This window comes from Sus scrofa, chromosome 12 (genome assembly GCF_054392235.1).
Source record: "Sus scrofa isolate SSC_HxYL_T2T_F1_AM1 chromosome 12, Sscrofa_HxYL_maternal_Yorkshire_Landrace_v2.0, whole genome shotgun sequence".
Taxonomy (NCBI): domain Eukaryota; kingdom Metazoa; phylum Chordata; class Mammalia; order Artiodactyla; family Suidae; genus Sus; species Sus scrofa.
Genome location: NC_139394.1, coordinates 58,305,145 through 58,324,299, shown reverse-complemented (window position 1 = coordinate 58,324,299; position 19,155 = coordinate 58,305,145). Strand labels below are relative to the sequence as shown.

Sequence of the window (19,155 nt, the reverse complement as noted above, 5' to 3'; positions counted from 1 at the left end):
CCCACGCTCAGTGGGTTAAGGATCTGGCATTGCCGTGAGCTGTGGTGTAGGTTGCAGACGTGGCTCGGATCTGGCGTGGCTGTGGCTGTGGTGTAGGCCAAGGGCTACAGCTTCGATTCGACCCCTAGCTGGGAACCTCCATTTGATGCGGGTGCGGCCCTAAGAGACAAAAAGACCAAAAAAAAGGAAAAAAAAGTAGCCACATGTTCAGGGGGCTGACGATTCAAGGGTGGAATCCAGGCTGGGAGGGATGAGGGAGCAGCAGGTGAGGCTGGGCTCACGAGGTGTGGGGTTTTTTGTTTTGGGGGATTTTTGGGGGGGCCATGCTGGTGGCCTGCGGAAGTTCAGGCCCCAGGAATGGAACCTGTGCCACAGCAGTGACTGGAGCCACAGAAGTGCCAATGCCAGATCCTTAACCTGCTGAGCCCCTGGGGAACTCCACAAGGTGTGGCTTTCCACCCGGCGGGGGGTGCTACAGCAGCATCCTCTGGGATCTGGGTAGTGGGCGTGGAGGGGAGCATACCTCTTCAAACTCATCCGTCTTATAGAGATTGGGGACCTCGCCCGAGCTGAGGATGTTGTTAATGTCCTCTAGGAACACGGGGTCAGCGATCTGGGTGTCCACAAAGAGGAAGGACGTGGCCTTGAGCTCCACCCCCGCCTGGCGATACAGACGCTTGATATCTGCGCCAGATGACACAGACACCCTTCAGATTCACCGCCCTGTCCCTCACCCCTCTTCGTTTCGGCCGTGCCCGCAGCATGTGGACGTTCCCCGGGCCAGGGATCAAACCCGTGCCACAGCAGTGACCCGAGCCACTGCGGTTGACAAGGCCGGATCCTTGACCCGCTGTGCCATGAGGGAACTCTGCTCATTCCTCTTCTGAGATTTAGGACCCCGAGCCCAGCTCACGACACCCATGCGACACGGTCCCCTACACAGCCCGGGCCTGGCGCATCACTCCACCCGGCTCTGCCCTTCCCTTCTCGTGTCATCACAGGGCTCGGGCAGCTGGTCTCTCACTCCCAGCCCCAAGCCTCTCCCATCTTACCTTCTCGGAATTCCTGCTTCCGGTAGTGTTTGGTGACCTCGATCTGGAAGGTGATGTAGTCGCAGATGGATGAGGCCAAGCGGGCCAGGCTCTGGCGCCCGCTGCCTCCAATGCCCACCAAGAGCATGTTGCCCCGAGGCTGTCCAATGACGCGCACGATGCGTGTGACTGCGGGGGGAGGGTAGTGAGTTGGCTGAGCAACCGCAGGGGACCTCCAGGCCCTAGGCTGGGGACAGGGCAGCCTAAAACTGCAAGAGAGGCACCAACAGCTGTGGGCAGAGTGTCTGAAGTCCCGGTAGCAATTCCACTTTTAATTTTAATTTTATTTTATTTGCTTTTTAGGGCTACACCTGCGGCATATGCAAGTTCCCAGGCCAGGGGCTGAATTGGAGCTGCACCTGCGGGCTTCCACCACAGCCACGGCCACACCAGACTCTTAACCCACTGAGTGAGGTCAGGGATCGAACCTACATCCTCATGGATACGAGTCGGGTTTGTTAGCGCTGAGCGGAGCCACAACAGAAACTCCTGCAATTCAACTTTTTCTTTCTTTCTTTCTTTTTTCTTTTTTTTGGCTTCACCCGTGACATGTGGAAGTTCCTGGGCCAGGAACTGAACCCAAGCCAGAGCAGCCACTCAAGTCACTGCAGCGACCATGCTGGATCCTAACCTGTTGCATCACGAGAGAACCCCTGGCAATCTAATCTCCATCAGGTCAGTTAAACACTGTCACCAAGGAAAAGCCCCGCCCACTGCCACGAGGGCCTCTGGGGTCAGGGAGGAAGGCAGCTTCTGGGCCGTGAGCTAGGAGAGACTGGGGAAGGAATCCCCGTTTCCCTGGAAAAGCAGAGGACCGGGGCGCCGGGGAAGGCCTGGGCGTCGTAGGCGCTCACTGTGTTCGACAGCCTCTCGGAAAAGCACCAGCTTCATTGGCACCACAGCGGGTGACAGGTTGTACTCATGCAGCGCCGTCTCCATGGCTGTCTTCAGCGCTGACAGATCGGTCAGGTCTTCATATACCTTGGGCTCCCGCAGGAAGTCCCCTGAGCCATGGGAAGAGGGGGTCCGGTCGCTCCCCAGGCTTCCCCAAAGCGCCCTAGGCATCCACAGGACTCCGTGCCCTAATTCCCCCACCTTTTTTTCTTTTTTTTTTTTTTTGCCACACCCGTGGCATGGGGAAGTTGCTGGGCCAGGGATCGAACCTGAGACACAGCAGTGACAACGCTGGATCCTTAACCCACTAGGCCACCAGGGGACTCCCCAACTCTCCCAACCCATCTCCTTCGAGTCTCCAGCCTACAGGAGCCACAGCACCCAGCTCACCAAAGATAGGAGACCGTTTGTTGGGACAAAGGTTATGAAACGTGAGGTCAAAGAAGGAGCCGAGTTTGTCACTTATGATGCCCACGAAGGCTTCCGTGTCTGCCACATCAACCAGTCGGTCAGAGAAAACCCTGTTGGCAGGGAGCTGGAGTGAGGTCTGGGAGTGAAGAGGAAAGGGCCCAGGGCGGGCATGGAGGCCTGCGCCTGGGGAGGCCTGGATCTGGCAGGGCACAGGGACCTCACCTGAAACATTCGTGGATCCAGAGTCGAGTGATGCTGGCCTTGGTGTCGTGGAAGTCCTTGCTGGCTCTCAGCATGCCCTGGAACACCTGGGGAAGAGGCATGTTCGTGGGATGGAGGGAGGAGGGGGAGGCCCGCCAGAAGCTTCCGAGAAGGCAGCATTCTAGGGTGGGGGTGATTTGGGGGGTGTGGGATGCTGCCGAGCTCCAAGGCTTACTCCTAGGGGCTGTGCTGGCCCCAAGGGGCAAGGTCAGATGGAGCGTCACCTTGGAGATGTCTCGAAGGTTGAAGAGGTAGTGGATCTTGGCAGGCGTGGGCAGGAAGCGCTGCACCACAGTGTTGTACAGGTCCAAGGTGGCCTCGGTCACCACGTTCCCAATGGGCTTCACCTCTTCCTCAAAGTCCTGAAGCTTCTGGTTGATCATGGTGCCAAATATCCGGATGATCTGGGGCTCCTAGAAACACACCCTCAGACTCACTTTCACAGGCTCCCGGCCTTAAAGCCACGGCAGAGACTGAGGTCCAGGGAGCAAAGCCCTTGGCCTGGGGCCAGAAAGTGGGGGCAGAAAGCCCCCCTCCGAAATCAAGAAGAATAATGCATCCATGCCAATGCTTAAAAAAATCAAAATTAACGCAAACTGCCCCCGGTGGACAAATACCAACATTTTAAAAAAAGATGGGATCTGGACTGCTGGTTTCCCCTTTTGTCTCAGGCTCTAAAATGGCTCAGTGCAGCAAGGTACTGATCTTGGATTTATTTACAATTTTGGTGTTTCGTTCATCCTGAATTTTTGGCGTTATTTTTTTAAATATTATGTTAAAAATATTACCTATCTTGATTTCTGAGGGGGTTTTTTGCACCCCTGAGCCTAACTCGCCTCACCCTAGTCCTAGGCTGCTCCCAGCCCTCTGCTTTGGGTGCTCTGTTTCTTTCTTTCTCTCTCTTTTTGGCTGCCCCCATGGCACGGGGAAGTTCCTGGCACCAGGGATCAAACCCACGCCAGAGCTGTAACCAGAGCCACAGCGGTGACGGCGCCAGATCCTTAACCCACTACGTCAGCGGGGAACGACTCCAGCTCTCGGCTTGGCGGCTCCGCGTCCTCCGTGTTTGGGCCCCACGCTCTGCCCACTGGGACGGTTGGCCTCGCAGGCCAGAGCCGGCTCTGCCTTCCTCCCGCAGCGCTCCTAGCTCAGCGCAAGCAGAGGCCCTCCGCGAGCCGTCTCCCCCCCGAACGCGGCTCTGCCCACCGCCTCATTCTCTGGGACACGGACCGTGGGGAAGGCCATGTTGATGATGTTGAAGCGACTCTGCAGCCTTGAGGAGATGACGGTCCGTCCGCCCCCGGGGGGGCCCATGGCAGCCATCAGGAACATGTCCTGGCGGGAGGGGAAGAGAGCGGGCACAGAGCCGGGGAGGGCGTGGGGGGGGGGGGGAGGAGATGCAGGGACAGCTGGGAAGCGGAGGACAGGGACCTGAAGGGCGGGGAGGGAGGGCGGGGTGCGGGGCGTCTCTTCTGCTGCACCAAGTAACCCACGTACCCAGGCTGGAACACAGAGGTGACTTAAAAAAGCAGTTGATTGAGTCTCCCAGACTTTCTCCTTTCTTCTGTTTTTGTTATTTATTTATTTTATCTTTCTAGGGCCGCACATGCGGCACATGGAGGTTCCCAGGCTAGGGGGCGAGTCGGAGCTGTGGCTGCTGGTCTACACCACAGCCACAGCCACGCCAGATGCGAGCCACGTCTGCGACCCACACCACAGCTCACGGCAACGCCGGATCCTTCACCCACTGAGCGAGGCCAGGGATCAAACATGCATCCTCATGGATGCTCCTCAGATGCTGAGCCACAACAGGACCTCCTCTTCTATTTTTACATAAATAAATAGATATACAAGTATCTGTGTATATATATTATATATAACATATATAATGTTATACACAGATACATATATGTATATACACACAATATAATATGTACACACACATATATATTTCTACCAGTGTGTGTGTGTGTGTGTGTGTGAGCGCGTGCACACGCGCACCTGCGCTCTCAGAAAAGTAGGAACGTGTTCTCAGGTGAGGCTTTGACGCTGAGCGCCTGATAGACAGGAGCCCCCGGAGGTCAGGCTGGATCAGCTGTCCACTGATTCAGAAAACAGAAACGAGCCGCTCTGCATCCCATGGGAGAAGAGCCAGGACTGCGGGCCATGCCTGGCTCCGGGGTGGGGAGCGGAGCACTGAGACTGCGGAGGTGGCTACTGAACCGCCAGGGGCGGAGAGGCGTTACGGGCAGTGCGGGTGGCGGCGGTATTGCCACAGGAGTCAGGTGTAAGGGGCCTGGCAGAGGAGTGGAAGCTGGAGGACAGGATCCTTTGGTCACGAAGCACAGGGTGGCCCAAGAGGAGAGTTCCTAACAAGAGCTGATAGTTAGGAGCCGGAGGTCGGGTCCTGAGAAAGGCAGGACACTCTGGTGCGGGGAGGAACACAGGACTAGGGGCTCCCATCCCGGGGGGTCCCAGCGGAGCGGGGACTGGCAAACACACTCCTGGGATGCTCACTCGAATATACTTGATGGTCTGCTTCGTTCGATCGTACCAGAAGCCATAGTCAATCCAGAGGCGAATCAGCTCCAGGGGCGGCTGGGACCCGAACATGTCCTTGGCCGGCATGTTGAGGTCATCCATAAAGGTGATCATGCTTTTGCCCCCAAATGGCACATAGACCCCCTTGGTTCTCTTCTCCACCCTGCTCTCAATGATGCTCTGCACGTTATTGGATGTGGTCTGATGAAAAAGGCCCAGGTAAACGCTCGGGTCCCCCGAGAGAAGAGGGAGCCCAGCGGGGAGCAGAGGCAGGAGAGGGCGGGGGAGGGAGCGGGGAGCCGGCGGCCTGGCCCCTGGGTCCCGCCACCTACCTGCGCAGACATGTTGACAGTGAGCACTGACCACTGGCTAGAGGGCAAGGACTGCAGGACACTCTGGGCGATGGAGGTCTTTCCGGTCCCCACGGGACCCACCAGCAGGACAGGCTTCTGGCTGGCCACCAGCGCGCTCACCAGGTAGTTGTAGCGGACTGTGTCGACGGTGGGCACCATGATCTTGTAGAAGGGGCAGCTGGCCGGGAAAAGGGGCTGCGTCTCAGGACCAGGGCCCCCTCCCTCCTAACTCCCGCGCCCTTCTGCCTCCCGTTTGATTTCCTTCAGCATCACGGCTCTCCAGTCACTAGCCCTGCCGCCCACGGGGCCTGGGGATCAGCATTCTCCTCAGGGACCTTGTCCTGTTTCCTCCAGACCCCGCTTCAGGCACTCAGAAGTCGTCTCTGTCCCGGGATCCACCCTCTCTTTCCGCAGCTCAGGTCTGCACCCCTCCGCCCGCGCTCCCACCACCTCTCCCACCAACTGCAGCCCCAAGCCTGAGCCGCCCCTTCCACCGCCCCCGCCGCTGCCCCCGCAAGGCCGGCTCTCACTTGGGAGGGTAGCGCCAACTCTTAGGGAGCTTATCCTCAAATGATGCCCAACTCCGCATCTTGGGGTCCACAAAGTACTCATACACTGTGTCCTGGGGGGAAGGTGTGTCGGGTTAGCTTCGCCCAGCCCAGAAACAGCACTCCCAGATCCCTGGGTGGAGGAGAGAGGGCGGGGTGGCAGGCTGAAGCCGAGAAGAGTCTGAGGATCAGGGACGCAGGTGGGTTCTGGAAAAAGCGCAAGACGGGACGCCTGGGCTCGGGGCCCTGACCTTGTTGGGGAAGGAGCCTGGGCTCGGGGCCCTGACCTTGTTGGGGAAGGAGCCCTCCATCTCGCGGAGGCAGCTGTCGATCCTCTTGCGGCCCTCCTCGTCCACGGCGGCGCACACGGACCAGATCATGCTGAACACGAACATGAGCTCGACCATGGAGGCAAAGTTCTCACCGTCCGCTGGGTTCATCTGGACGGAAGACGAGAAGGGGACATACCCTGAATCCGTAAGACACGGCGCGTCACAAAGGCTTGGGGTTTCCCTCCCTTCTTGGTTCTGTTTGGAAAACCACAGGGTTGTAGATGCACCTAAGTCAAAACATTTGGATAAAACTGGAGCGACCTGTAGCCTAGAAGTTGCCCTGAGTTTCTCCTCAACTAAGCCACAAAGACATGGTGGGAAACGGTGGAGCCTCTCTCTCCACCGTGTGGAACCCAGGGTCCTAAGCCTGTCCTTCCAGCTCACCCAACACACAACGCATCTCTTCCCGGGGTCTCTGCTACAGTGAAGAGCACCGATCACCCCACTCTGCCCAGCCGGGAGCGACTCTCATGTCCTTGTTTTTGCAAAAGCCATTCTCTTTATGTAGAGTGCCGGGCATTGTGTATCTTATCTGCTTCAGAGTCCTGGGCTTGGCCTCCCACCATGCCTGCGCAGTGCACCCCTTCCGTGGTGGGTGAGGAGTCTCCGCTGCACTCAGGCCTCGTGTTCCAGTTGTGTCTCAAACACGCTGGTTCCCTGAAATTGCCCCGGGAGGCCCCGAGTCCTTCCTGCCCTGGTGCCCCCTCACCCCGTTCTCTGGCGTGGCCAGGGCCGAGTACAGCTTGCAGAGGGAGACGATGCCACTGTATTCCGGGACGGGCACCAGCTCGTTGCAGTTGTCCTTCTTGAAGCTCAGCATCCTGTTGATGAACTTCTCGAACATGCGTTGAAGGGGCTCTGCCTCCGCCTGCAGTTGAAGAAGCAGGGGCTCCACCTGGGTCCCCCAGGCCCCGCCGGTTGCTTTCCTCTCCTCCGTTCCTTTCGTACCTTTGGCCTCTTCTCCAGCCATGACTGGACATAGGGCCTCCAGCCCAGGTCAGCGTAGTCAGTGTACACCATGCCACAGCGGGACACGGTGGCTGGAGACGCCACTGCCAAGTTCTCCACTTCGAACAGGAGAGACACCTAAGGATACATTTGGTCAGAAGCTTGTCTTTCCCTCAGTAATGAAACCACCCAGGAGTTCCTGATGACCTGATGCTTAAGGATCCGGCATTGTCATTGCTGTAGCACAGGTTCAATCCCTGGCTGGGGAACTTCCATGTGCTGCGGGTGCAGCCAACAAATTTTTTTAAAATAAAATAAAATAGGGAGTTCCCGTCGTGGCGCAGTGGTTAATGAATCTGACTAGGAACCATGAGGTTGCGGGTTCGGTCCCTGCCCTTGCTCAGTGGGTGAAGGATCCGGCGTTGTCATGAGCTGTGGTGTAGGTTGCAGACGCGGCTTGGATCCCGCGTTGCTGTGGCTCTGGCGTAGGCTGGCAGCTATAGCTCCGATTAGACCCCTAGCCTGGGAACCTCCATGTGCCCAGGAGCGGCTCAAGAAATGGCAAAAAGACAAAAAAATAAAATAAAATAAAACAAAACAAAACCACCCAGAACTCTGATTCCCCAAAGTGTCTCCACCGGGTACCACGTGTGGCAGGACAAATCAAGCCCTGAGTTTTGCAAATGACCTGTCGTGCAATGAGAGCTTGCTCGCGATTAGCTTTATGAAAAATCACTCTCTCGCTCGCACTGTTTGAGCAGGTGGCAAAGGGTTGGCTTCACAGCCCGCGAATTATAACCCCGGGTGCACTAGGGAAGGCCGTCCCTCGTGTGTCAGTGGCAATGAGGCAGCCCAAGTCCACACGATGTGTCCGAGTACACAGTTCTTGTCTGTACAATTGGCCTCAGCATCCTCAGGAGCCAGGCGTTTTTTTCTTCAGTCCTGTTGCCCTGAATGCAGGCATCCTCCCCGGCCCCGCTCCTGTAGCACCTGCTCTGCTCCTGGGCTTCCGCTGCCGCTCTGCCCCCAGCCCTGCCCCCGGCCCAGCCCGGCACCTGCTCGGCACGGCAACGCGCTTGCTGGCACCTGCTCGGGCATGGCGATGCGCTCGCCGTTGATGAGGGTCAGCACTTTGTTATCGTCCATGACGGAGTTCATGCTCTCGATCCACAGGGTGTCCACGGGGCCATCGAAAAGGATCCACTTCTCATCCGGTTTCTCATCTTGGTAGAAGGCGGACGATAAGGAAACCAGAGTTTTCTCACCGCGCGCGAGCCCGCCCTTAAACGCATCTCCCGGAGACGCCAGCAGCTGCTTCCTGGCCCGGCAGCCTTCCCAGGGCCTTTTTCCCCCAAACTGCACCTCTCTCCCCCGAGGAGATTCAGGCACCTGCTCTCCCCGCTCCGCGGCCCTCTGGGTACCTGCACATGCCGCCCGCATGACACTGGACAGGACGCCATCCGTCCATTCATTGGTGTTGAGGTCATACTCTCCGTACAGCTCCCCTAGGGACAGCGCCTTAGGGTTCAAGGGGAACTCCTGCAAGTGCCGCAGGAAGGGGCCGGTGAGCTGCTGGCAGACACACTCCCGGACGCCTGTCTCTTCCCATCCAGGAATCCGCATCGGGCCTCCCTCTCACCCCCGCCAGGCCTCCCTCCTGGTCCGCACGCCCGGCCCTCCTGACCCCGCAAGGCCCCGTCCCCGCCCCCTCCTCGCTGTCTCCGCACTTTAACGAGGTTGAAGTTGGGGTCTCCGGCGCGGCACAGGGACGACAGGGAAGACTGAAGAATTCGCCACGAGGCCGTCTTGCCGCTGCCGGTGCAGCCCACGATCATGGTGGCGTGGCGGGAGCTCTTGGTCTCATACAGCTGGAGGACCTTGGTGACAGTGAACGGGGAGGCCTGCAGGCCCAGGTCCTGGGTCTCCTGCTCGATGGTCTCCCGCAGCTGAGTGGAGGCAAGATGCAGGAAGCCAAAGAGAGAGGGTGAAGCTTGTCAAGCCCAAAGAAAGTTCCGGGGGCGGGGGGTCACGTTCACACTGTCACGATGGCCCTGCGGCCCTCTGCACCCCGGCAGCTTTTCATTCCTTGAGAGGATGGCCGCTTGCACAGTGAGGAGCCTGGGCTCGGAGGCAGCCAGCCCGGGTTCCCAGCTTTCAGCTATGTGAACCTAAAGTGCATTCTCTGAGCCTCAGTTTCCTAACCTGTGAAATGGGAGTCAGGATGGTCCTTTCCTGGTAGGGCTGCTGTGTCGGATGAGAGGGTCAACATAAGACCCAATGTCCGACACGCAGCTCCACACACTTTTTCGAGTATCATTCGATATGTATTTGTTAAGCCTCTAAAGTGTGCACCCAGCAGTGTGCTGGGTGCTGAGAACAAAGCAGCGTTCGTCCTACTGCAGAGCTTCCAGGCTGGCGGGGGAGCCAGGCATTAAACAAATCCCCACCTAAGGGATTGTTTACAGAACCATGACCTATGTGAACTAGTCTCAGACGAGTGTAACATTTTTGAACACACAGAAGGCAACGAAATCATTTCAAGTAGATGCAAGATCTTATTTGTATCTCTCCTACACCACTAAGAGGCCTTACCGCTACTTCCGGCCTCTGTCTGAGAATTAGTCATATTAGCATGTTTGCATGACTGTGCATGTTTGGCATCGTGCCACAAGTTTTCTGTTTTTTTGTTTTTCTTGTTAGGGCCACACCCATGGCATAGGGAAATTCCCAGGCTAGAGATCAAATCGGAGTTGCAGTCACACGCCTACGCCACAGCCACAGCAATGCGGTATCTGAGCCGCATCTGTGACCTACACCACAGCTCACAACGCTGGATCCTATACCCACTGAGCGAGGCCAGGGATTCCAACACGCATCCTCATGGATACTAACCCATAACCCGCTGAGTCACAATGGGAATTCCCAAATCTGAGGTTAAATTTGCTTTTGTTTTGTTTTGGGGAGGTGCCTGTGGCATGTGGAAGTTCCCAAGCCAGGGATCAAACCCACATCACAGCTGTAACCTTTCTTTGTCTCGCATGCAAGCGTCATCCTATGTTCTCTATTTTCCTCTTTCTTGAAACACTCTGGCATTTTGGTAGAGCACATCCCCTGGTAGATTTCCGAGAAAAGGAATTTAGAGGTAAAATTTTTTTTTTGAGAGTGTGCTTGTCTGAAATATCTTTGATCGGGCTTCCTACGTGACAGGTTCTCTGGTTATAGAATTTGAGGTCGAAAGTAATTTTCCTTCAGAAGGTTGAAGGCTGATCCATTGTTTAGAGTCAATATTGCTATTGAGACGTCCAACATTCTAATTTTTTTTTATGGCTGCACCCACGGCACATAGAAGTTCCCGAGCCAGGGATCAAACCCAAGCCACAGCAGCAACTTGAGCCACTGCAGTGACAATGCCAGATCCTTAACCCTCTGTACCACAAGGGAACTCCCAACACGTAACTTTTTTTTTTTTTGCTTTTCAGGGCTGCACCCTCGGTATATGGAAGTTTCCAGGCTAGGGGTTGAATCCGAGCTGCAGCTGCCGGCCTAGACCATAGTTCATGGCAACACTAGATCCAAGTGACATCTGCTGCAGCTTGCAGCAATACCAGATCCTTAACCCACTGAGCGAGGGCAGGGATTGAACCTGCAACCTCATGGATACTAGCCGGGTTCATAAGCCGTTGAGCCACAGGGAGAAGTCCCAAGCCCCATTTTTAATAGGATTTACAATGTCTGCCCTCAACTGTACACTGTGTCCCCCAGACCAGAGAGACCTACTATCCTTACCCTCTAGTCCTCTGCCTTAGCCCAGAGACACGGGTCATCCAGGGTCGGTGGGGGGGGGCGATCTGCTCCCAAGACAATCTGTCTCCAGTCCAGCTGCATCTTCTACTCACTCCTGCCACCTACGCCCTACCGCCAGGCCCCCCCGCCTCCAGCCTCCCAGGCTTGCTGAGTGCGTCACAACTTGATTCATTTGTTTCCCAGGGCTCCGATTTCACTGTTTTCACTTCTCCCATTCTCCTCATTCTTTCTCGGGTACAGAGGCCTTATTTGAAAAAAATCTCTCCAAAAGGAAACGAAATTGTTTTAATCCACTTCTTACCTGGAAGTCCTTTCTCTGTATCATGAGTTGTGGTTTTTAAGTTTCAATTATAATGGTCTTCCATTTCTAGAAATCCTACTGGTTCTTTTCAAGCTTACTTTGTTTACAGGTCTCTTGTTCCTGGATTACAGTTTCAAGCTTCTCTCTTATTTCTTTAAACAAATTAAATTTAGTTATTTCAAAAACTCTGTTCAGGACGTTCCCTTGTGGCACAGTGGGTTAAGGAGCTGGCATTGCCACTGCAGCAGCATGCGTTGCTGCTGTGGCACAGGTTCCATCACTCCCTGGCCTGGGAACTCCCTCATGCCACGGCACGGCCAAAAAAATTCTGTGCTGATTATTTTCCATATCTGAAGTCCTTGTGGATCTGATTCTGCTGTTGCGTTGTTCTCTGGCTTTCCATTTATAGCATCTTGTCTCCTTGCGTGTGTTGTGATTTTTGACCAGAAGCTACTCATTTTCTCGCACTTTCAGAAGAATTCTTTGAGGCTTCAGTTGAAATTTCATTTTCCTAAAAATAATTGGCACTTGCTTCTGCCAGTCACTCGGGGGAGACACTCACCACTTGGAAAAACTTAAATTTAAATGTGAGCTTTGGGGGGTTACACAGCAGAGTCAATTAGGACCGTAAGCCATGTGAGGGCTGACTCCCGCTTAGGAACCTCCAAGGAGACTCGGTCCTCCTCCCCTCAGCAGAGGCCACGACGGCAAGTTTCTTCACCGTTCCCCCTCCTCCAGGGTGGGTTTCTCGTCTTCCCACTTACCGAAGGTGCTTCCCCTCGTGGATGGAGGCTGATGCAGGACTGTGCTCTAGCTTATACCTCAGAACGTGGGCTGTTTTATCTCCCATCCCCAGGGCCTTAAGTTCAAGCAATACTTTCGGGGACAAAGTCAGTTTTCTTGTTCGCTTGCCTCCCCGCTTTTACTCCCTGTTCTCATCCCAGAATCCCTTCTTTCTTGCCAGCTTAGCAACACATTTTAAAAGATGTATATTTATACTTTTTTTTTTAACGCCCACGGTCCCAGAATATGGCAGTTCCCGGGCCAGGGACTGAATCCGAGCCGCAGCTGCGGTGCTGTGGCAAGGCCGGATCCTCTCACCCGCTGCGCCAGGCCCGATGGAAGCCACACCTCCACAGCAACCTGAGCTGCTGCAGCTGGATTCTTAACCCACTGCGCCACGGCAGGAACGCCCTACCTTTATACTTTCATCCAGCATTTTAGTGGTTTCGATTGGAGGGATCATTCAGGGTATCTAAACTACCAGAGTGCCGGCGGAGAAAATGCCTCTGCTGTCTAACAGTCTCCTCTCTGCCACCCCCCACCCTCACATATCAGCAGCTCCTAGCGTCTCCTCAAAACCCTCCGAATGAGGGGAGGAGTGGATGGGCCCAGAGAAAGTGGAAAGGCCGGCGGTCAGAGGGCTCAGTGACGTCAAGGGGTCGCTGGGTGGAAGCACGTGAGCAGCTGAGTCGGGGGTAGGGAGGCCGGCTGTCCGGCTCAAAGCCACAGCGAGCGAACGGACAGCTCGAACGGACAGCTCGTCAAGGGGCAGAACCAGACCCAGAAGCCAGGCGTCCTGTCCCCGGATCCACCTTTGCATGCGAGGGCGGGGACAGCCTTGAGGAGCGAATACCTTGCCGTAGTCGATGACGGGGAGCTCGACGCTGGGGAACAGATCTTGCATGATGGCGCTGAACAGGGGCACGTCGGCTGACGTCAGCTTGGCGATGTTCATGTCTCTCATCGAGAGCAGCAGAACCTGGACGGGAGGAGAGACTCGGGCTCGAGGAGCAGGGCCCAGCCACGAGCGACGGATAGCCCCGGGCGGGTCCTTAGCGCGCTGGGTAACAGCAGAGGGGCTGAAGGGCGGGGGCAGGGGGGGGGGGGATCCTAATCTAGCGGAAGGAAGGCTCCGGAAAACGTCCGTGAAGGCATGTAGGACCAGGGACAAGGGCGGCTGAGATCCAAGGGCCGTGTCCTCCACCCACCTCTTCGTCAGACAGCCCCGGCTGCAGGCGGCGCTTCTTGCCCGCGTAGCGCAGCAGGGAGGTGAGGGCGCGAAGGCCGAAGTCATAGTGGTCCTGTCTGGAGAGCTGCTGCACGGCCAGGGAGTACAGCGTGTACACCTTCTTGGCCAGGACCTGGAGGACAAGAGAGAGGAGGCAACAACCATCCCCCCCAGACCCCTCCGTGGCATCCGGGGTCAGGTACCCATCTGGGAGGCTAGCGCCCGGGGCCCAGGGCAGCCGGGCAGTACTCCCATCCTCGAGGGGAGACCTTGTGACTTGGGCGGTCAGGGATGAGTGACGGTCGTCGGTCATCGCAGAGGGGAGACCAGGCTCCTTTGGATTCTTCTGCCTCCAGGGCCTACGGACAGTCATCCGCGTGCCTTGCAGGCGAGGCTGACTGTGAGGCCCTCCGGGGCTCTGCAAGCCTGAGAATAATCACGGCAGGGAAGTAATCGGAGGCAAGAGGGTGGCCTACCTTGCAGTTGCCAAAGCCTTCTCCAAAGAGGATGATCTCGGCAATGAGGGTAGAATCAGGCACCACCATGGCGATTGGGCGGAACATGGATTTAAGATTATCAGGAAGCTCCGTGCGACCAGCATAGCCTGGAAGAGAGCACCGGTTCCTCAGAACCCACGCTGTTTGCCAAGGACCAGCTTCCCAACCAACCCCGTGTGCCCCAGCCCGAGCGCTCCAGTCCTGCCTCTCTGCCCAGCTCTAACTCCAAGACCGCCTCCCTTCTCATCTCAGCCCTGTCTCTGCCCCACCTCTTTCTTGCCTCTGGTCTCTTCCTGACTACCTGCTACATGGCCCCGCTTCGGACTCAAATCACAGAGCTGTCAAGTGCCCACCTCCCCAAGTTCCACGTATAACTAACTCAGCGTCCGTGCTAACAGAAATCCCAGCTGTTTCTCTGATTATTTCAGTACTGAAACCCCTTCCTGTTTTCTCCTAGACCCGAACCCCAGGGTGTTCCCAGGGGACCGTAATGAGAAACCCTAGGCCTGCACTTTGGGGAAGATTGTCCCATTGGGCAAACGGGATGGCAGGTGGGCGAGACTTCCGGGAGCTGAGTCCAGTGAAAGAAGACGGCTAAGTACCTTAAAAGGCTAGCTCCACAGGTATGTGCATGAGCCTCTCCTTCAGGGAAACCAGCAAGGCTGCCTCCCCTTCTCCCGGATATGTGTGTCTCTCCTTCTCTCACACTTCACTGCCTTTAGCCACATTTCACGTGGCTAAATACACTGGCCTGGGGTGGGGGGTGGATGCAGAGCTCCTTGCTCTGGACGCTCAGATCTCCGCCCAGGGGCCCCTCTAGTCCCAGGCCCTCACCAGGATTCATGGTGATGAAGATCCCACAGGACCACATCAGATTTATTTCAAAGCCCTCAAAATAGAAGCGGGTGAGGCCGGCGGCCAAGGCAGAGAGGATGGACAGGATCTGCTGGGCCACCACCGACAGCACCTCCACGTTGATGCGGTTAAACTCATCAAAGCAGCCCCAGGCACCCGTCTGTGGGGAAGGCGGAGAGTCGGTGGGAGCAGAAAAGCACCCTCGGACTGGGAGAAACTAGACATGGTGACTAACACATTCCTGGGGGGACGGCTGAAAGGCGGGGGTTGGAAAGAGACCAGTGCGAAGAGCGCAGAGTCTGCACGCATTCTCTTCTTTAAACATTACGAGATCTTCTGATTTTGCAAATCAGCAAAGAGAAGTTCAGGGAGGGGCAGGGACTTCCCCACCTGCAAAAACTGACGGAGGTCATGCGGTAGCATCGGGTACAAAGCGCTGAACCGGATCTGGGTTTTCAGTTGATTTTCTGGAACTAAAAGATACCGAAGGGGCCTCTGGGACAGGGAGGAGGGAGACTGACCTGGGCCAGGCCTGAGTACATCCGGCCCATGGATTTATAGTCCAGGCCCTCGGAGCAGTTGACCACGATGACGTATATGCCGAGGGCCTTGCCCAGGTCCTTGACGGTCTCGGTCTTGCCGGTGCCTGCGGGACCTTTAGGGGAGCCGCCTCGATGCAGGTGCAGTGCTGTGGTCAGTGTCATGTAACACCTGCAAATGAGGACACGGCCCAGGCCAGCCTCCTGGTAGCCTTCGCTCGGCAGTGGCTGCCCCACCCCAAGCACCCTGTTCAGCGGACCTGTCTGTCAGGGGGGTGATGACGAGCCGGCCCGAGTTACCCAGATACTCATAGCCATACTGGAACTGCGTGTTGGTCTGGCGGATCATGCAGTCGTCGAGATCCTGGGGAAACAGGGCAGAGGAAGAGCGGCGGCTCAGAGGAAGAACCAGAGCGCGGCCATGGCTGAGAGGAGGGCTGGAGACGCAGGGAGGTGGCAGGGAGAAGGTTGGGGCTCAGTTTCTTCTTCATTTACTTTTTGCTTTTTATTTAATTATTTATTTTGCTTTTTAGGGCCGCACCCATGGCATATGGAGGTTCCCAGGCTAGGGGTCTAATCAGAACTGCAGTGGCCGGCCCACACCGCAACCACAGCAATGCCAGATCCGAGCTGTGTCTGCGACCTACACCACAGCTCACAGCAATGATGGCTCCTTAACCCACGGAGCGAGGCCAGGGATCAAACCCATATCCTCATACATACTAGTTAGGTCCGTTACCGCTGAGCTACAATGGGAATTCCAGGGGCTCAGTGCAGGGTTAGGAGGAGGGACGGGTGTATAGCAGGGATGGAAACTGGGTGTCACGCTGCCTGTGTCCACCCCAGTCCACTGCAGCAGCTGCCTGGAGTCTTTGAGTGCCCATCGAGTGGCACCCAGAAGGGGTGCTTCCCCAGAAGAGAGACTCGCCTCTCCTGACTTGGCCAATCGACCAGGAGAGTTAAGAGCCGGCTTAGGGTGCTGAGAGAGGACTAAGGCTGGTCCAGTATTTAGAGAACCTTGATTTACTTAAGGCATTAGGATGGGGTTTAGGGTGTGAGAGTGGGGGTCCGGCCCATCTGCACCTTCTCCCAGTAGAAGCGCAGCTGGCTGAGCCAGTCGAAGGAGCTGACATCCATGAGGCCACTCTTATAAAGCTTCTCCAGCACGTCCCGGGCGTGGACTTCGATCGTTACCAGAGCCACGATTTTAAGGCGCATGATCTTGGTCAGGTTCCCCCTGATAGCTTCTGAGTACTTATTCAGTATAGACACCTGAGCGGTGAGGCAGAGGGAAGAACCACGCAACGGAACCCCACCCAGGCCCCGTGTACCCTGATGCGGACCCCACGCCCACTGCAGCTCCTGACCCCCAGTGTCAACGCAGGGAGACGTGCCTCTGACCTGGCCAAGCTTTCCTCACTGGACGTCTCCCTTAAACCCCCCGTGTTTGACCCCTGCCACCAGCTCATCGCTAACTCTGACTCCTGTGTCCCTCGTCCCCGCTCACCCCAACCCCAGGCCCGGCCTGCCCTGCAGGGCTCCCCACCTGCTTCTTCTTCATGACCTTGAGGATTTTCCTGTCGCCCCGCTCCTTGGCTGTCAGCAGGCACTTGGTGACATCCGCGGTCCACTGGATCTGACTGGCAGTGATCACCAGCTGGGAGACGAGGGAGGCTGAATTCCAAAGCCCCGTCCTTGGCCACCCGCACAGCCCCGCTGCCAGGTCCCAGCTTCTTCCGGGACCAGGCGCCGCTCCTCTCTCCATCACCTCACTGCTCTGACGACGGGCCCCAGGCCTAAGCCCAGAGCTGAGGGGCGGGGGTCCCACACGCAGGTTTGGGGGGCCGTAGCCCAGAGCAGGAGGCAAGAAACCTGCGTGTTGTGCGGCTCCAGGCTGTCTTTACCTTGGCCGCTCCCTTTGGCGCCGTCTTCCCCTCCCCTCCGTTCTCCGGTCCCCAGCTCACCTGGCCAGCCCACTCCTTCACCCACTTGTCCCTCTTGTTAAGAAACTTCTTGAGGGCCAGGCGGCAGTTTCGGAGAAGGTCCCGGAGGGTCGCCCGCATGGTCCGCTCCACGTCGCCAAGCCAGGCCTGGGGGGGAGGGGAGAACGGGCTGGCGCGGCCTCGGGCCAGGCTCCGGGGCTTCGGGCCCAAGAGAAAAGCAGGTGCTGGGCAGGGACTGGCTGGCATCCCCGAGGGCAGGGGAGACCAGGGGGCGGGTAGGGGTTAGAGTTTTAGAGGGGCAGGCGGGAGGGCAAAAAATGACGACTGTCCCTTCGCAGAACAGTTCTCTCCTCTCAGAGCCAGGCAGACTTAGCCGCAGGAGCTTGCTTCTCAGACCCTCACCACAACTCACCTCCACAGGCCCTTCGAGAAGGACTGGGTGGAGGAAATCGACATACTCGCCGTCGCCCGAGAACATCCCCGCGGCTTCCCACTTGCTGCTGGGCCCCCCGACCTGCGGAGGCAGGAGGCTCCTGAGCCCTCGGCGGCGGGTGATTCCCGCTCCCTCGCCCTCCCTCCTCAGCACCAGTTCGCCGCGACTCTGTCCCAGGCAGTCGGGAAGCCCAACAGCCACTCCCGCTGGGAGGCCCTGGTCCCCTCCGAGGCCCTGGACACCTTGGCTTCACCCCCTCCCCCATCGCGGCCACCTCTGTTGACCTTCTGCATCCGCAGCAGTTTGATGTTGTCGAAGCATTTTTTGAGGTGTGGCTGCACAGCCTCTGGGCTGCGGGACTGGCCCAGAATCTCCAGGAGGTCGTCATTGGACAAGAAGTAGAAGCGGGGGAAGATCTGCCGCTTGGTCTCCAAGTACATATCCAGAGACTTCTGGATGTCTTCCAGGACCGTATTCATCTCCACCAATGTGTCCAGGAGGCCTGGGAGGAAGAACCGGGATGACAGGTGGTGGCCCTTTTACCACCGCCCTGAGCAGAGCTGGAGCCTCCAACTACACGCACTCTGCCAGCTTTCGAACGTTGGGAGACCGGCTGCCATATGGTTTTGGGAAGCAGAGACGTGTCCCCAGCCACTCAGTCATGCTCTCCCACCCCCCTCATTAATTCACTATTACATGTTCATGAAACACTATGGGGCACATTATGTCACACATGACCCCATTAATGTAACTCCATCTCCCTTCAGTCTTTGGAGCAAGAGTCCCTTTGCAGCAAGGAACTGGAGCTCCCTGGATCATCCAGGAGCTTCTGAAAATTAGGGCTTGTTTTCCACAGAAACGATTCAGCAAGTCAACTGGTTGGAGTTAAACCCCTGGCACGTGCACATGGTGACAGAGGTCCGCCACCTCCCTCGGGGTCGCCAGTGGCCCTCAGGACACAGCAAAAGAGCACTGGCTTGAGAGGCCGACAACGGCCATTCCAATCGCAGCTCTTTCACTCACGAGCATCAGCTAACGTCCAGGAGCTTTTACTCTTTGTAAGATGGCAATAAGATCCACCTCAAAGAACAATTCGAGATATAAAATAAAATGTGTTTGGAGTTCCCGTCGTGGCTCAGTGGTTAACGAATCCGATTAAGGACCATGAGGTTGCAGGTTCGATTCCTGGCCTCACTCAGTGGGTTGAGGATCCAGCATTGCCATGAGCTGTGGTGTAGGTCGCAGATGCGGCTTGGACCCCACATTGCTGTGGCTGTGGTGTAGGCCGGCGGCTACAGCTCCGATTTGACCCCTAGCCTGGGAACCTCCATATGCCGCGGGTGTGGCCCTAGAAAAATTCAAAAAAAATCAAACTAAATAAAAAAAATAAAAA

At 56.8% G+C, this 19,155-nt stretch overlaps 1 protein-coding gene across 1 annotated transcript in view; it reads right to left on the bottom strand.

The window, feature by feature from the left end:
- The window catches only part of DNAH2 (dynein axonemal heavy chain 2), a 104,101-nt gene that overhangs the window by 29,737 nt on the left and 55,209 nt on the right, over nucleotides 1-19,155 (bottom strand). The window contains exons 31-57 of the mRNA XM_013981316.3: nucleotides 18,047-18,264; nucleotides 17,742-17,843; nucleotides 17,351-17,476; nucleotides 16,933-17,043; nucleotides 16,470-16,658; nucleotides 15,647-15,750; nucleotides 15,369-15,558; nucleotides 14,827-15,007; nucleotides 13,972-14,099; nucleotides 13,476-13,628; nucleotides 13,121-13,246; nucleotides 9,107-9,325; nucleotides 8,801-8,918; nucleotides 8,466-8,602; nucleotides 7,380-7,517; nucleotides 7,141-7,299; nucleotides 6,387-6,539; nucleotides 6,082-6,173; nucleotides 5,531-5,729; nucleotides 5,175-5,399; nucleotides 3,888-3,992; nucleotides 2,882-3,070; nucleotides 2,619-2,704; nucleotides 2,376-2,506; nucleotides 1,946-2,095; nucleotides 1,053-1,220; nucleotides 524-684 (exon numbers count right to left, since the gene is read on the bottom strand). Coding sequence (XP_013836770.3) covers nucleotides 524-684; nucleotides 1,053-1,220; nucleotides 1,946-2,095; nucleotides 2,376-2,506; nucleotides 2,619-2,704; nucleotides 2,882-3,070; nucleotides 3,888-3,992; nucleotides 5,175-5,399; nucleotides 5,531-5,729; nucleotides 6,082-6,173; nucleotides 6,387-6,539; nucleotides 7,141-7,299; nucleotides 7,380-7,517; nucleotides 8,466-8,602; nucleotides 8,801-8,918; nucleotides 9,107-9,325; nucleotides 13,121-13,246; nucleotides 13,476-13,628; nucleotides 13,972-14,099; nucleotides 14,827-15,007; nucleotides 15,369-15,558; nucleotides 15,647-15,750; nucleotides 16,470-16,658; nucleotides 16,933-17,043; nucleotides 17,351-17,476; nucleotides 17,742-17,843; nucleotides 18,047-18,264 — 4,058 coding nt within the window. The remainder of the gene's footprint in view (nucleotides 1-523; nucleotides 685-1,052; nucleotides 1,221-1,945; nucleotides 2,096-2,375; nucleotides 2,507-2,618; nucleotides 2,705-2,881; nucleotides 3,071-3,887; nucleotides 3,993-5,174; nucleotides 5,400-5,530; nucleotides 5,730-6,081; nucleotides 6,174-6,386; nucleotides 6,540-7,140; nucleotides 7,300-7,379; nucleotides 7,518-8,465; nucleotides 8,603-8,800; nucleotides 8,919-9,106; nucleotides 9,326-13,120; nucleotides 13,247-13,475; nucleotides 13,629-13,971; nucleotides 14,100-14,826; nucleotides 15,008-15,368; nucleotides 15,559-15,646; nucleotides 15,751-16,469; nucleotides 16,659-16,932; nucleotides 17,044-17,350; nucleotides 17,477-17,741; nucleotides 17,844-18,046; nucleotides 18,265-19,155) is intronic.